This window comes from Carcharodon carcharias, chromosome 8 (assembly GCF_017639515.1).
Source record: "Carcharodon carcharias isolate sCarCar2 chromosome 8, sCarCar2.pri, whole genome shotgun sequence".
Classification (NCBI taxonomy): Eukaryota; Metazoa; Chordata; class Chondrichthyes; order Lamniformes; family Lamnidae; genus Carcharodon; species Carcharodon carcharias.
The window spans coordinates 49,224,895-49,241,413 of record NC_054474.1 but is presented as its reverse complement, the minus strand read 5'-3'; the positions used below and the strand labels follow the sequence as shown (position 1 = coordinate 49,241,413).

Below are 16,519 nucleotides of genomic sequence, written 5' to 3'. Positions count from 1 at the left end.
AATTCAGATTGGTCAGTCATCTACACAGGGAATAAGTATAATTTTTCAAATAAACATTTTTCAAGAAAAATTGAACTATACATTAACTAAGGTATAACATATTAATACTGGAAAATGACTGTTTTTCAGTCATCTACACAAGGTAGGAATACGTATGATTTTTCAAATAAACATTTTTTTAAAATAACAATATTAACTAAGTTAAAAATGTCAATACTGGAAAATGACAGTGTTTCTTCACAGAGAAAGGACTCTTCAGTTATATCAGTTTAGGTCAGAATCTCGTTCAGGTCCTTTCAGTAAGAAGTAGGCCACACAGTGCTAGAGGAAGTAGAAAGGGAAATCATGACTGGAATTCCCTGAATTATATCTTAGTACTTTAGCTGAAAATAGTCTAAAATGTGCCTCAAATATGATCTCTCTTATGGCAGTGCCACCAGGTCGCTCTGAAGATTTTATCCTACTGCATTATGTCTCTGGTCCGGCCAGAGATGTCTATCCTCAGGCACTGCAATCAGACTAACAGTTGGTGCCAAGTTACCCTTGACGTATGTGTTCTACTGCACTGCTGCCAGGGCATGCAACAACCCAGCGGGAAAGTAACATTTTGTGCAATAAATCACGGATTAATGATTTTGTAATAAAACTGGAGGTCTAAAATTGGTTTCACGAGTACCGAATTACAAATTAATGATCTTAATCATTGCTGATTCAGCTGTTAATAAAATTGTGACTGACAACAAATGTTACATTCTAGTAAAATAAATAATTAAAATCAATTTTGACTTAGATCCCCACCATTTTTCCACTCATTTTCATATGTTTTGATATTTTTACCATTTGACTTGCAAAAGTTTTACAGGAACATTTCAAATCCATTGGACAATTTGACAGTTCAGCATATTCTAATTTTGCAGTATTAGCCTTCTAATCCTGTACAATTATTGGAAAACTTGCACTCCCATCAAGCACATTTCCCACTGAGGGCAAAGAATTCCACCAAGTATAGTGAGATATTTAACTATAACAAGCAGTGACTCACTGAATAATCAAACATTTTAAAAAATTCACAATACTGCAGATGCTGGAAATCTGAAATAAAAGCGGAAAATGCTTGAAATACTTGGACCAGGCAGCACCTGTGGAGATAGAAACAAAGGTAACTTTTCAGGTTAATGTCCTTTCCTCAGACCTGAACTGACTTGTTGAACATTTCCAGCACTTTCTGTTCTTAAATCAAATATTAGACAAGGAACAAATGTGAAAAGATATCTCTCCCACTCTCTCTCTCTCACACACACACAGTAAATCAGTCATGTGTGCAGCCACTGGATGAGGCAAGGGGGGAGATGCAAGCGATCAGTTCCCCCCACCAATGCCTTAATAAGTTGGTTTGGCTTATGTATAAAACACCAATATTGTACAAACTTCAGTAGTACTAATCACAGCAAATAAGAAAATTGTCCAGTGAAGGAGCTGCTTATGGTTAATTAATCCTCACAGGGAGTTCTTTAAACAGAGACAACATTTACACTTGTTTGTTTTCATTAACCTTCATGATTGAATGATTTCTGGCAACATTGATTTTAAATTGGAAGGAATGAAATTGCTTTCTAATTTCACAGTCAATGGAAAAATATTCCAGATTCCTTTCTCAAATATAATTTTTATAGCTCTTCATGTTTGATCGAATGTCAAATATCCAGCTTTTGCCTGTAACAAGGTTACTAAGCTGCATCAAAAAGTTTCTTATTAATTTGTATCACTAAACTGGCATACTTTTTACAAATATACCAGAAGTGATTGCTTCTTCTTCTTAAGCAGTCCCTCAGGATCAGGGATGACTTGCTTCCACTCCAGTTCGACGAGTTCTCCAATGCACAATATGTAGACCCTGCCACATATGGGGCAGATGGTGCTTGACGGGTTGAGTAGGTGGGTTGTTGGCTTGTGTGCTCCCTCCGATGCTTCAGCTTTGAAATACTTTGTTGGGAACGTGCAGAGACAATGTGTTTGGTGCCTTCCTGAATAAGCCTTCTCCATTTTTGATCAGTCACAAGCCAGTGACTTCCATGAGTCAGTTTGACCTCTTCAGGAATGCTTTGAAGACATCCTTAAAGTGTTTCCACTGTCCTCCTGGGAGTATCCTGCCGGGACTGAGTTCCGAGCAGAGCAGTTGCTTCGGGAATCTGATCATACAAATTACTTGTCCCACTCAGCAGAGCTGGTTTTGGTGATTAACACCTTGATGCTGGATAAGTTGGCTTGGGAGAGGACACTGCTGTTGGACCACCTTTCTTGCCACCAGATTTGGAGGATCTTGCAAAAACACCGCTGGTGGTACTTCTCCCATGCTTTGAGGTGCCTGCTTTAGGTTATCCAAGTCTCTGTAGCATATAGGAGCACAGGGATCACTGCTGCCCAGTAAACCATGATCTTAATTCCAAGGAACTCTTTCCAGAGTCGCAGTGCAGTTTTCGCCCATCAAGAAGCACCACGTACATGAGCTTTGCTGTTTATCAAATTCAAGTACAAGGAACAGCACCAACTGCTGTACATGGTCTTTTTTGACCTCACGCAGTGTCCCATTTATTCCATGAGCTTTAATTTTGCTGACAAACCTGTTACGTAGTACCTTAACAAACGTCTTTGGAACTCCATGTACACCACATCAACTGTATCTTACTTTATCAAAAAACCCAATCAAGTTAGTTAAACAAATCCATATTGGCTCTAGTTAAATCACATTTATCCAAGTGATTTTAATTTTGCGTGGACACATGGCAGGTGAAATTTAATGCAGAGAAATGTGAAGTAATACATTTTGCTAGGAAGAATGAGGGACCGCAATATGAAATAAATAACATAATTCTAAAGTGGGTGCTTCAAAGAAGGTAGCAGCTGGGCAGGTTGAGAAAGCTTTAATAAGGCATACAGGATATTGGGCTTCATAAATAGAGGCATAGAGCACAACAACAAGGAAGTTGTGGTGAACCTTTATAAACACTGGTTTGGTTGGTCTGAACTGGAGATGATGTCCAATTCTATGTATCACACTTAGGAAAGATGTGAAGTTATTAGAGAGGGTGCAGAAAGATTTACAAGGATGATTCTGGGGAAGAGGGTAGAATGGCGAAGCTGGAGCTGCTCTTCTTAGAGAAGAGAAGATTTAGAGGAGACTTGATAGAGGTGCTCAAAATCATGGGTCTGGATAGAGTACGTAGCGAGAAAGTGTTCCTATTGATGGAACGGTCCAGAAGCAGAACACACCAATTTATGGAGGTTGGTTCTTCTGCCAGAGGTGATGTGAGGAAAATATTTTTTTGTGCAGCAAGTGGTTAGGATCTGGAATGTACTGTTTAAGAATGTGGTGGACACAGAACCATTGTGGTTTTCAAAAGGAAATTGGATAATTATAAAAAGAGAAAAAAGTTGCAGGTAGGGGAATGTTTGATTAAGTTCCACATGATAGACTTATCAGCAAAGTTGAAGCCATGGAATAAAAGGGACAGTGGCAACATGGATACAAATTTTGGCTGAGTGGCAGCAAACAAAGATGAGTGGTGAATGGTTGTTTTTCAGACTGGAGGATTGTATAGAGTGAGGTTAGTATTAGGACCACAGCTTTTCTTTATCGATATTAATGATCTGAACTTGGGAATGCAGGGGACAATTTCAAAATTTGCAGATGGCACGAAATTGGAAGTATTGTGAGCTGTGAGGTGGACAGTGATAGATGATAAAGTCATAATATCTGTTTGAAATAAAGATAAAGACTAAGACTGGCTTCCTCCAAAAGAGTTTTATTTTTGGTCCATAAAACTCTACCAAGAACTTGTTTCACCTGTTTTCTCTTTTTTGATTAAACCATTTTGATTAAATTAACATAACGAGGGACAAATTTTAAAAAACAGCCCCTTAAACGGATACTGCAAAAAGAAAAACTAATATCAAAGGAAACTTACAAACATCAAATGAAAAAGTGGTAAAAAGTGTCAATAAAACACTCCAGTCCCCACGCTGCCCATCGGGCATGGAAGGCCTCAATTGTGCTGGCAGACACCACATGCTCCCTCTCCAGGGACACCCAGCTGCAAACGTAGCCATGGAAAGAGGGGCGGACATTCGGGGCCCCTAGATCACCTGCTGCCCAAACCTGTTGTTGGCCAACTTGGCCAGGCCCAGGAGCAGGTTCACGAGGAGGTGAACCACTCCCCTTTCCCCTCTGCACCGGGTGCCTATAGATCAGAAGTGTGGGGCTGAAGTGCAAACAAAACAAAAGAAAAACCTTTCACAAATAACTGAAAGGGAGTGCAGCCTACAACACCTTACATATGTTCTCTCTTTTACTCTTTTGAATAACCAAATAAACGAAATTAAAGAAAATGAGGGACAAAGTAAGCAGCAGCCCCTTAAAGGAATACTGCAAAAAGAAAAGCTAATATCAAAGGAAACTTGCAACATCAAATTAAAATGTGATTCCAAGGGCAATAAAGCACCCCAGTCAATCCCCATGGTGCCCATCGGGCACAGAGGGTCTCGATGCTGCAGGCGGACACCATGTGCTCCCTCTCCAGGGACAACTGGCAGAAGAGGGGCAGACAGTCGACCGGATGATCCACTCAACCAGGTCCAGGAGCAGGTTCATGAGGAGGTCCTCCTCCCTCCCACCCCCCTCCACATCAGGTGCCTGTAGATCAGGAGCATGGGGCTGAAGTCCAAACAAAACAAAAGTAAAAGGTTTTTCAAACAACTGAAAGGAAGTGTGGCAAACAACAGCTTCCATGTTTTCTCTTTCATACATTCAAATAAGTATTTAGCTGGTTAACTGATAATTACCAATTGAAAGCCTTGTGAGTTAAATGTTTCCTTCCTCAACATGGTCTGGTGGAATGGTCAGACACATGGCAGATGAAATTTAATGTGGAGAAGTGTCAGTGCTGCGTTTTGATGGGAAAAACGATGTAAAAAAGGACACATTTAAAGGAGTGAAGAAGCAAAAGAACCAGGTGTTTTATATGTACACTGCTGAAGATGGAAAGGCAATTTGAGAAAGTAGTTAATAAGGCACATAGGATCCTGGGACTTATAGAGGTATGGAGTAAAAAAGCAAGTAAGTTATGACAAACCTGTATAAAACACTGCTTCAGCCTCAACTGGAGTATTATGTTCGTTTCTGGGCACTACGTTTTTAGAAAGCATGTGGAGAGATGAGAGAGAGTGCAGAAAAGATTTACGAAGATGGTTCCAGGGATGAGGGATTTCAGTTTCCTGGATAGATTGGAGAGTTGGGACTGTTCTCCTTGGAGAAGGTTGGGAGAAAGTTTGATGGAGGTGTTCAAAATTGTGGGGGTCTGGATTGAGTAGATGGGGAGAAACTTCCCCAATGGCAGAAGGGCCCAGAGCGAGAGGACATTGATTTAAGATGAATGGCAAAAGAACCAAAAGCAACATAAGGAAATTTTTTTCCACGAGTGGTTAGGATCTGGAATGCAGTACCTGAGACTGTGGTGAGACAGATTCAATCATGGATTTCAAAGGGAAATTGCATAATTATCTGAATACAAAAAAAGTTGCAGGGTTATGGTGAAAAGGCAGGTGAATGGGACTAGCATAGTTCCTCTCACAGAGAGCCAGCACAGACATGATGGGCTGAATGGCCTCCTTTTGTGCTGTAACCATGCTATGTTTCTATGATGTAAATGCAAGTCTTTCTTTCTCTCAATATAATGATCTTGTCATTGTAGGTAGTAAACATCATCAAAATAAGTGGCTTCAACCCAGGCCTCCAATGACAGTACCAACTCCAAAAGTATCAATGCCCAACAGCTTGCCAATGGAGACCTTCAACAGTTATGGCTCTCTGTAGCTGGAGTAGTGAGTGGAGTACCCGTGCCTGTCTTCATACAGGTCAGCAAATCACTTTTGTTATTGTTGGCCCAAACAGATCCTTGCGACCAAGTTTGAATAACTTGTAGATGTTTTGTTTGGGTTCATGAATGGGGATGGAAAGATACTTCAGAAGCAGAAAAATTTCAGTATAAACTTGCTTACCATTAATTCTGTCTCTGATGTGGAAACATAAACTTTTTGGACTACATTTTGTCTTGGGACTCTGCAACTGCCTTGGAGAGAGAACCTATCTCAAAGACTGAAACTAAGTTTTATTTTTGACATAACACATGAGTTGTTTTGTTAAAAAAAAATCAGGACTAGAAATATTGATATTTTCCTTTGTAGCCTAACCTGGTTTCTAAAGCAGGAAGTGATCACTTTTTTTTACAGAACTTAAGCTTCAAGACACAACATTTACAAGGTTAACAGAAATGTTTGACATTGGACCACCCCACTCTCCAAACCAAGAGCTGCTTGCAGCACCAGTTTCTAACCAGCACTACCAAACTAGTACCATTTGGAAGAGACCGAAACTAGGGGCCAAAAATATAAGATTGTCACCAGTAATCTTTCAGGGAATTTAGGAGAAATTTCTTTACTAAAAGAGCAGTGGGACTGTGGAACTTGCGACCACAAGGCAAATAACAGAGATGCCTCTGAGTGGAAGTATTTGAGGGAGAAAGGAACAGGATATGCTGATGGGGTTAGATGAAGAGGGGTTGCAGCCTAAATGCCAGCATGGGCCAAAAAGATTCAGTGCAATTTTTCTCCCCTACCCTGGTTTTCTGCCTGCCATATTTCTCTGTATAACAACAGTGGGGCTTGATCGTAGGCCTCAGGATCTATGAAACATCAACATTCTGCCACTGTAACAAAGTGAGTTGAGTTGTTACACACTGGGTTGTTTAACTGAAGCTAACGTTTTTCATTGGGTGAAGGATGGAAATAGATTTACAAAAGCAAATTTAGGAAAAATGTGTGGTGGAATTTAATGTAACCTGCCGAAGCAGGATTCATAGCGGGGCGATGGGTTGCCATTGGATCAAGTGGGAGTGGCAAGTCAGAATCCCGATGGCGGAAACTAACAGCAGAAACAAATCAAAAACAGAATTACTTAGAAAAACTCAGCAGGTCTGGCAGCATCGGCGGAGAAGAAAAGAGTTGATGTTTCGAGTCCTCATGACCCTTCGACAGAACTAAATTTGATGCTGCCAGACCTGCTGAGTTTTTCCAGGTAATTCTGTTTTTGTTTTGGATTTCCAGCATCCGCAGTTTTTTGTTTTTATAGCAGAAACAAATAGCTGGTGGGAAAGCAGCAGGCAGCAAACCCGCATCAACGTGGCAGGAAGCCAATGAAGATTGCTAAGCAAGCAGATAAGGGACATTTGCAAAATGCTGGATGCAATTAAATGCACCTTTTGGGGTTAGGCAAGTGGCGAGTGGGGATCAGGATTCATCAGGTCCCTGACCAGTGAATGTTGGTGGTGTTGATGCAAGGTGGCTCTCCAAGGCGGAAGGTTAGCCATTTTGCAGCTGCCAGCCACAGGAGGACAGAAAGAGTTCAGAAAGTTGCAGGCTGAGGATCATGGATGGGAGGGGGAGGAGCTTATGGTAAAGGCTGAGGGGCAAACATTGGCATCTTAAATGCAGGGCAGCAACCAGGGAAAGGGCTAAAATCAGACCCATGGAGATCACACACCCAGTATTATTGGATGCATGACTGATGGAGGAGCAGCTCCGAGGGCGGCATCAACAGGCACTGGAGTCGCCATTGACGGAGAGCCAGGAGCAGCAAAAGGGTCCATCTGTGCCACATAATTGGACAGGTCCAGTGCATTGCTTCCCCTCATTGGCCAGCTGCTGTGTGATTGCAGTTGGACACCCTCATTTGAGCCACTGAGGAATCCTGCCGACTTCCAGGTCCGCCAGCAGGACCCAAATCACCTGAATTAAAATCTACCCATGGATAATTATGACACAGGAAGCCTTTTCATAACTCTAGGTATTAAAACGTATAAATATTTAAAAGCAGTTTTGATCTTTGTGGTAATAAGCATTCTAGGAACTTGATAGCTTGACAAATTCCTGATATAGCAGAAAAGAAACAAAAGCAAATTTACATCAGCAAAGTCCTCTCACATTATAAATATTCAAATGAAGAATGTTGACATCCAGTGGGAAGAACAGGAAGGAGATTGTTCCTAACCATGAATGTTTTTGCAATTCAAAATTAAATAATGGGCTGAATTTTTTTTTTTGGGTAAGGTCCCTAATGTCGGGAACATGTCTGCTGTCCAGTTAAGGATGGAGGGTGGGCTCCTCATTCTGGAGGGCCAACAGGAGGCCATCCAACAGTAACAGGTTGACAGTGGGAGCATCTGAAGTGGGTAGGAGTACATGAGGACTGTGCCGTTCCCAGCCGCCGGCCATAAACTAGGCAAGTAAGAGGGCCAGAACGGGGGAAACCCTCCTTACAGTAATATGCACTGCCGAGGTTGCAGCCGAGCTTCAGAGCAGAGCCTTCCAAATAAGATTGGAGCCTCCAGTTCCTATGTCTACCCACCCTGCCGCTGGTAGGCCACCATTGATTAATGGACGTCCTCCTGACGAGAAGTGTATCCTGTGCACAGCATTGAAAATCTAGCCAGAGTTGTGAGAGTACCCCTAATTAAGCCTTCATGGAACTTAAATGGTTACCTCCGCATTCAGGCAGATTGCCAGTATATAGGACCTGCTGTCTCTTCCAAAACTGCGAGAGACTGGGCCAGTCAGAAAGCCAACATTGCCACTTGGGAATGTGAAATTGAAGCCTTGCCCACCTTCCATCCTGCTTTCTCAGCCAAATGAAAATTCAGTCCAATGTTTTAAAACTGAGCTGTGGAGGAGCAAAGTGGCATTGTGACAAATGTGTGGTGCTAAAACACTTTGAATAATTTGAACTACCAACCTTTCTGAAAGAAAAATAATGTGTTGTGTGGGGATTTTTCCTGAAGGCAGTTATGTCAATAAAGTATTCTCACTTGTCCCTCATGGATCTTTCTCTCTGTCTTCACAGGAAGGCATGCCACAAACATTGACTTCTACAAGTATGTTTAATACCAGTGGCTTTAGCCATCAACTTCACCCAACCAAAGAAAATGAACATGAAAGGCTAATATTTCAGGATGGTAACCTTATCTCTGCATCTTTAGAGGCTTTGATCCAACATCTCATACCTACAGTTGATTATTATCCTGAAGTAAGTGTATGCCACTTTTATTACATTTGTTTAAACAAAGGTGATGCTTTTTCCACTGTTACTGTACTTGCATAGGAATTGGTGGCAATCTTTAAAAATTATTTTAAAAAATCACTGCACTTTATATCTATATTTTTAAATGTCATTTATGCTTCTGCAATGCTTATCTTCAGAATCAGTTGTTTATCCTGACTCATCATTTCCATCTTGTGTCAATGTTGATAGATATGCTCTGAGGCCAAGACAAAAGATCATGGGAATTGCAGTCTTAAATAGCAGATACTATGTACAGTGGAGAGCAATCTCATTCTTTTTAGCTCCTATTGCAGATGCGGCCTCCACACACTTCTTGTATCTTAAGACTGCCATACCTTTGAATTCAGTGCCTTTAAAGTTTGTAATATTGCACTTTTTTTTTAAAAAGTACATAATTTGGCAGGGCTTCAGAATTTAAAATTAAGTTATGAATTCAATCTCATTGAGGGACTGTTAAATGTTTGGAAAGTGTATAGAACAAGTCAAATATTTAGGCAATGAATGCTGATGCCCCTGTTGAAATTGGAAACAATAGTTCTCTCCCAAGTGCTCATTCGTTTCTGAAACTTGAGCCCTAATTTTAACCTAACCAGCCCGGTAGGAATGGGCTGGGTTCACATCAGGTGCCTATTTATACCCCACCTGTCTGTGCTCTTTTCTGAATTCAATGGAGAGTAAAATCAGGCTGGGCATAAAAACAGGCACCTGATGCAAATCCACTCCATTCCTACTAGGCATCTCAGGTCAACATTGGGGCTTATAACACAGAGATAAAAACAAAAAAACTGCGGATGCTGGAAATCCAAAACAAAAACAGAATTACCTGGAAAAACTCAGCAGGTCTGGCAGCATCGGCAGAGAAGAAAAGAGTTGACGTTTCGAGTCCTCATGACCCTTCGACAGAACTTGAGTTCGAGTCCAAGAAAGAGTTGAAATATAAGCTGGTTTGAGGTGTGTGTGTGGGGGGCGGAGAGATAGAGAGACAGAGAGGTGGAGGGGGGGGTGTGGTTGTAGGGACAAACAAGCAGTGATAGAAGCAGATCATCAAAAGATATCAATGACAATAGTACAATAGAACACATAGGTGTTAAAGTTAAAGTTGGTGATATTATCTAAACGAATGTGCTAATTAAGAATGGATGGTAGGGCACTCAAGGTATAGCTCTAGTGGGGGTTTTTTTTTATTTTTTTTATATAATGGAAATAGGTGGGAAAAGGAAAATCTTTATAATTTATTGGAAAAAAAAGGAAGGGGGAAACAGAAAGGGGGTGGGGATGGGGGAGGGAGCTGATGACCTAAAGTTGTTGAATTCAATATTCAGTCCGGAAGGCTGTAAAGTCCCTAGTCGGAAGATGAGGTGTTGTTCCTCCAGTTTGCGTTGGGCTTCACTGGAACAATGGAGCAAGCCAAGGACAGACATGTGGGCAAGAGAGCAGGGTGGAGTGTTAAAATGGCAAGCGACAGGGAGGTTTGGGTCATTCTTGCGGACAGACCGCAGGTGTTCTGCAAAGCGGTCGCCCAGTTTACGTTTGGTCTCTCCAATGTAGAGGAGACCACATTGGGAGCAACGAATGCAGTAGACTAAGTTGGGGGAAATGCAAGTGAAATGCTGCTTCACTTGAAAGGAGTGTTTGGGTCCTTGGACGGTGAGGAGAGAGGAAGTGAAGGGGCAGGTGTTGCATCTTTTGCGTGGGCATGGGGTGGTGCCATAGGAGGGGGTTGAGAAGTAGGGGGTGATGGAGGAGTGGACCAGGGTGTCCCGGAGGGAGCGATCCCCACGGAATGCCGATAGGGGGGGTGAAGGGAAGATGTGTTTGGTGGTGGCATCATGCTGGAGTTGGCGGAAATGGCGGAGGATGATCCTTTGAATGTGGAGGCTGGTGGGGTGATAAGTGAGGACAAGGGGGACCCTATCATGTTTCTGGGAGGGAGGAGAAGGCGTGAGGGCGGATGCGCGGGAGATGGGCCGGACACGGTTGAGGGCCCTGTCAACGACCGTGGGTGGAAAACCTCGGTTAAGGAAGAAGGAGGACATGTCAGAGGAACTGTTTTTGAAGGTAGCATCATCAGAACAGATGCGACGGAGGCGAAGGAACTGAGAGAATGGGATGGAGTCCTTACAGGAAGCGGGGTGTGAGGAGCTGTAGTCGAGATAGCTGTGGGAGTCGGTGGGTTTGTAATGGATATTGGTGGACAGTCTATCACCAGAGATTGAGACAGAGAGGTCAAGGAAGGGAAGGGAAGTGTCAGAGATGGACCACGTGAAAATGATGGAGGGGTGGAGATTGGAAGCAAAATTAATAAATTTTTCCAAGTCCCGACGAGAGCATGAAGCGGCACCAAAGTAATCATCGATGTACCGGAGAAAGAGTTGTGGAAGGGGGCCGGAGTAGGACTGCAACAAGGAATGTTCCACGTACCCCATAAAGAGACAGGCATAGCTGGGGCCCATGCGGGTACCCATAGCCACACCTTTTATTTGGAGGAAGTGAGAGGAGTTGAAGGAGAAATTGTTCAGCGTGAGAACAAGTTCAGCCAGACAGAGGAAAGTAGTGGTGGATGGGGATTGTTCGGGCCTCTGTTCGAGGAGGAAGCTAAGGGCCCTCAGACCATCCTGGTGGGGGATGGAGGTGTAGAGGGATTGGATGTCCATGGTGAAGAGGAAGCGGTTGGGGCCAGGGAACTGGAAATTGTTGATGTGACGTAAGGTGTCAGAGGAATCACGGATGTAGGTGGGAAGGGACTGGACAAGGGGAGAGAGAAGGGAGTCAAGATAACGAGAAATGAGTTCTGTGGGGCAGGAGCAAGCTGAGATGATCGGTCTACCGGGGCAGTTATGTTTGTGGATTTTGGGTAGGAGATAGAAGCGGGCCGTCCGAGGTTGGGCGACTATCAGGTTGGAAGCTGTGGGAGGGAGATCCCCAGAGGAGATGAGGTCAGTGACAGTCCTGGAAACAATGGCTTGATGTTCAGTGGTGGGGTCATGGTCCAGGGAGAGGTAGGAGGAAGTGTCTGCGAGTTGACGCTCAGCCTCCGCGAGGTAGAGGTCAGTGCGCCAGACAACAACAGCACCACCCTTGTCAGCAGGTTTGATGACACTGTCAGGGTTGGACCTGAGAGAATGGAGTGCAGTAAGTTCAGAGAGAGACAGGTTAGAATGGGTGAGAGGAGCAGAGAAATTGAGACGACTAATGTCGCGCCGACAGTTCTCAATGAAAAGATCGAGAGAAGGTAAGAATCCAGAGGGAGGGGTCCGGGTGGAGGGAGAATATTGGAGATGGGTAAAAGGATCCGTTGAACTGGGAGAGGACTCCTGCCCAAAGAAGTGAGCCCGGAGACGAAGACGGCGGAAGAAGAGTCTCTCTCTGAACTTACTGCACTCCATTCTCTCAGGTCCAACCCTGACATTGTCATCAAACCTGCTGACAAGGGTGGTGCTGTTGTTGTCTGGCGCACTGACCTCTACCTCGCGGAGGCTGAGCGTCAACTCGCAGACACTTCCTCCTACCTCTCCCTGGACCATGACCCCACCACTGAACATCAAGCCATTGTTTCCAGGACTGTCACTGACCTCATCTCCTCTGGGGATCTCCCTCCCACAGCTTCCAACCTGATAGTCGCCCAACCTCGGACGGCCCGCTTCTATCTCCTACCCAAAATCCACAAACATAACTGCCCCGGTAGACCGATCATCTCAGCTTGCTCCTGCCCCACAGAACTCATTTCTCGTTATCTTGACTCCCTTCTCTCTCCCCTTGTCCAGTCCCTTCCCACCTACATCCGTGATTCCTCTGACACCTTACGTCACATCAACAATTTCCAGTTCCCTGGCCCCAACCGCTTCCTCTTCACCATGGACATCCAATCCCTCTACACCTCCATCCCCCACCAGGATGGTCTGAGGGCCCTTAGCTTCCTCCTCGAACAGAGGCCCGAACAATCCCCATCCACCACTACTTTCCTCTGTCTGGCTGAACTTGTTCTCACGCTGAACAATTTCTCCTTCAACTCCTCTCACTTCCTCCAAATAAAAGGTGTGGCTATGGGTACCCGCATGGGCCCCAGCTATGCCTGTCTCTTTATGGGGTACGTGGAACATTCCTTGTTGCAGTCCTACTCCGGCCCCCTTCCACAACTCTTTCTCCGGTACATCGATGATTACTTTGGTGCCGCTTCATGCTCTCGTCGGGACTTGGAAAAATTTATTAATTTTGCTTCCAATCTCCACCCCTCCATCATTTTCACGTGGTCCATCTCTGACACTTCCCTTCCCTTCCTTGACCTCTCTGTCTCAATCTCTGGTGATAGACTGTCCACCAATATCCATTACAAACCCACCGACTCCCACAGCTATCTCGACTACAGCTCCTCACACCCCGCTTCCTGTAAGGACTCCATCCCATTCTCTCAGTTCTTTCGCCTCCGTCGCATCTGTTCTGATGATGCTACCTTCAAAAACAGTTCCTCTGACATGTCCTCCTTCTTCCTTAACCGAGGTTTTCCACCCACGGTCGTTGACAGGGCCCTCAACCGTGTCCGGCCCATCTCCCGCGCATCCGCCCTCACGCCTTCTCCTCCCTCCCAGAAACATGATAGGGTCCCCCTTGTCCTCACTTATCACCCCACCAGCCTCCACATTCAAAGGATCATCCTCCGCCATTTCCGCCAACTCCAGCATGATGCCACCACCAAACACATCTTCCCTTCACCCCCCCTATCGGCATTCCGTGGGGATCGCTCCCTCCGGGACACCCTGGTCCACTCCTCCATCACCCCCTACTTCTCAACCCCCTCCTATGGCACCACCCCATGCCCACGCAAAAGATGCAACACCTGCCCCTTCACTTCCTCTCTCCTCACCGTCCAAGGATCCAAACACTCCTTTCAAGTGAAGCAGCATTTCACTTGCATTTCCCCCAACTTAGTCTACTGCATTCGTTGCTCCCAATGTGGTCTCCTCTACATTGGAGAGACCAAACGTAAACTGGGCGACCGCTTTGCAGAACACCTGCGTTCTGTCCGCAAGAATGACCCAAACCTCCCTGTCGCTTGCCATTTTAACACTCCACCCTGCTCTCTTGCCCACATGTCTGTCCTTGGCTTGCTCCATTGTTCCAGTGAAGCCCAACGCAAACTGGAGGAACAACACCTCATCTTCCGACTAGGGACTTTACACCTTCCGGACTGAATATTGAATTCAACAACTTTAGGTCGTGAGCTCCCTCCCCCATCCCCACCCCCTTTCTGTTTCCCCCTTCCTTTTTTTTCCAATAAATTATAAAGATTTTCCTTTTCCCACCTATTTCCATTATATAAAAAAAAATTTAAAAAAAAACCCCACTAGAGCTATACCTTGAGTGCCCTACCATCCATTCTTAATTAGCACATTCGTTTAGATAATATCACCAACTTTAACTTTAACACCTATGTGTTCTATTGTACTATTGTCGTTGACATCTTTTGATGATCTGCTTCTATCACTGCTTGTTTGTCCCTACAACCACCCCCCCCCCTCCACCTCTCTGTCTCTCTATCTCTCCACCCCCCACACACACACCTTAAACCAGCTTATATTTCAACTCTTTCTTGGACTCAAACTCAAGTTCTGTCGAAGGGTCATGAGGACTCGAAACGTCAACTCTTTTCTTCTCCGCCGATGCTGCCAGACCTGCTGAGTTTTTCCAGGTAATTCTGTTTTTGTTATTGGGGCTTATAAGACTGATCAATTCAAAAAGAATAAGATTGTTACTAGTTCCGGATCTGTTCTGGATATTATTTAATTTCAGGCGACGGTTACTTCCATATGTGGTCTGAGCATCTTGAGATCAGGAATGTGCCTGTCCTGTCCAATATCTAATTATATAACAGTGTACGCAGAGTGTAACAATAGGATTGCCTATTAGTGCCTATAATACAAATTGGATACCATGACTGTTGCATATACCTAGCAAGCTTTTCTTAAATCTATCCAAGAGAAAACTGAGAACACACATTAAATGAGGCCAAAGATTAAAAAAAATTTAGTTGCTCATTTTACCAAACAAGCAATTCATTTTCAAGGTAACAATCGAAGTAAATTCCGTATATAATTCAATCTCATTACTCTCCTCAGTAAATAGGGAAAACTAAGAAATCACCTGGCCTGTCCCTTTTGTGGGCTGACCCAAGTTTAGTATTATCTTTTCTTCACACCACGTTTAACTGGAAAAACTGACCTACAATTTTATCTTCCAGTTTGAAGTCTCCTAAAAGCAAAATTCTGTGGATGCTGGAAACCTGAAATAAAAACAGAAAATGCTGGAAATGCATATTGTCTGGCAGCATCAGTGGAGAGACCGGTTTCTGATGGTCATCAACTGAAGCACTTAGCTGAATTTTCCTGAGCTGTGATGATGGGCTTGAAGGCGGGGGGAGCCAGGAAAAAACAGGGGAACCACAGCAGGATGGCTCCCTGACGCATTCCCACCAGTGGGGCATTTTCCTAGGAGTGAGCTGGAACCCAGATTGGCTGTCCACTCCATGGAGGTGGGCAGCCAGTTACGCTAGTTAAGGCCACAGTCAAGGGTGATATTGCAGCTTTGCTGGCATTTTGCCACTGGCGGAGCACCCCCACCCCCAACCCTGTTCCACTGTGTACATTGGAATGCAGGCGCCTGGGTGTCTATTGGAGCCAGAGGCTCCATGCCCCATTGACGGCACCATAAACATAAGACCACAATAATTTAGCCAAACCAGGTCCAGCAGAGGGGTTTGCTCTCCATCCCTATGGATTTGCCAGCCTAGATCTTGTTTATTTCTTCACTGCTGTGCAGCCCAGCAAAGGTGCTTCCATGTTGAAATGCCCTCACAGCCCCCAACCTGCGTCATTCAGCCTCTCCAGGTGGGGCTTTCAAGGTTCCAGAGCTGCTGACCACCTGGGCCTGCAGTTTTGAGAGCCCACCCAACCAACTCAAAAGCATGCTGAATGTGGAGGGGTCCGATTAGGAGGTTGCCTCCTGGAAGATTGCTGAGCTGGTCTCGCTACCAGGAAATTCAGGCTCAGCATGCTCATTTGGTTCCAAAGTCAGGGTCCCAAAGTCTATGGGAAAATCCAGTCCGTTAATTCTGTTTCTCTCTCCACCGATGCTTCCTGAGCTGCTGAACATTTCTACATTTTGTTTTTATTCCTTGCCATCTCTTATTAGGATCTGACTTAACCATAGCTCAGTTGGCTAAATGGCTAATGCGTGGTTCAGAATAACGCCAAGACGGTCGGTTCAACTCCTGTTCCGGGAGGTAGACTTGGGGCCTGCCCCCTGAGAGTGGAAGGCAATGGCAAACCACCATTGACAAAAACTGCCAAGAAAAAT

The 16,519-nt window shown here is 44.5% G+C and overlaps 1 protein-coding gene across 5 annotated transcripts in view; it reads left to right on the top strand.

Moving 5' to 3' along the window:
• Window positions 1-16,519, top strand: part of LOC121281361 (ras-GEF domain-containing family member 1C-like) — a 252,523-nt gene that overhangs the window by 187,866 nt on the left and 48,138 nt on the right. For 4 of the 5 annotated variants that reach the window (XM_041194292.1, XM_041194293.1, XM_041194295.1 and 1 more), the window contains exons 2-3: window positions 5,748-5,910; window positions 8,951-9,133. In XM_041194292.1, coding sequence (XP_041050226.1) covers window positions 8,957-9,133 — 177 coding nt within the window. In that variant the 5' untranslated portion in view covers window positions 5,748-5,910; window positions 8,951-8,956. The remainder of the gene's footprint in view (window positions 1-5,747; window positions 5,911-8,950; window positions 9,134-16,519) is intronic. The other variant, XM_041194294.1, reaches the window with a different exon arrangement.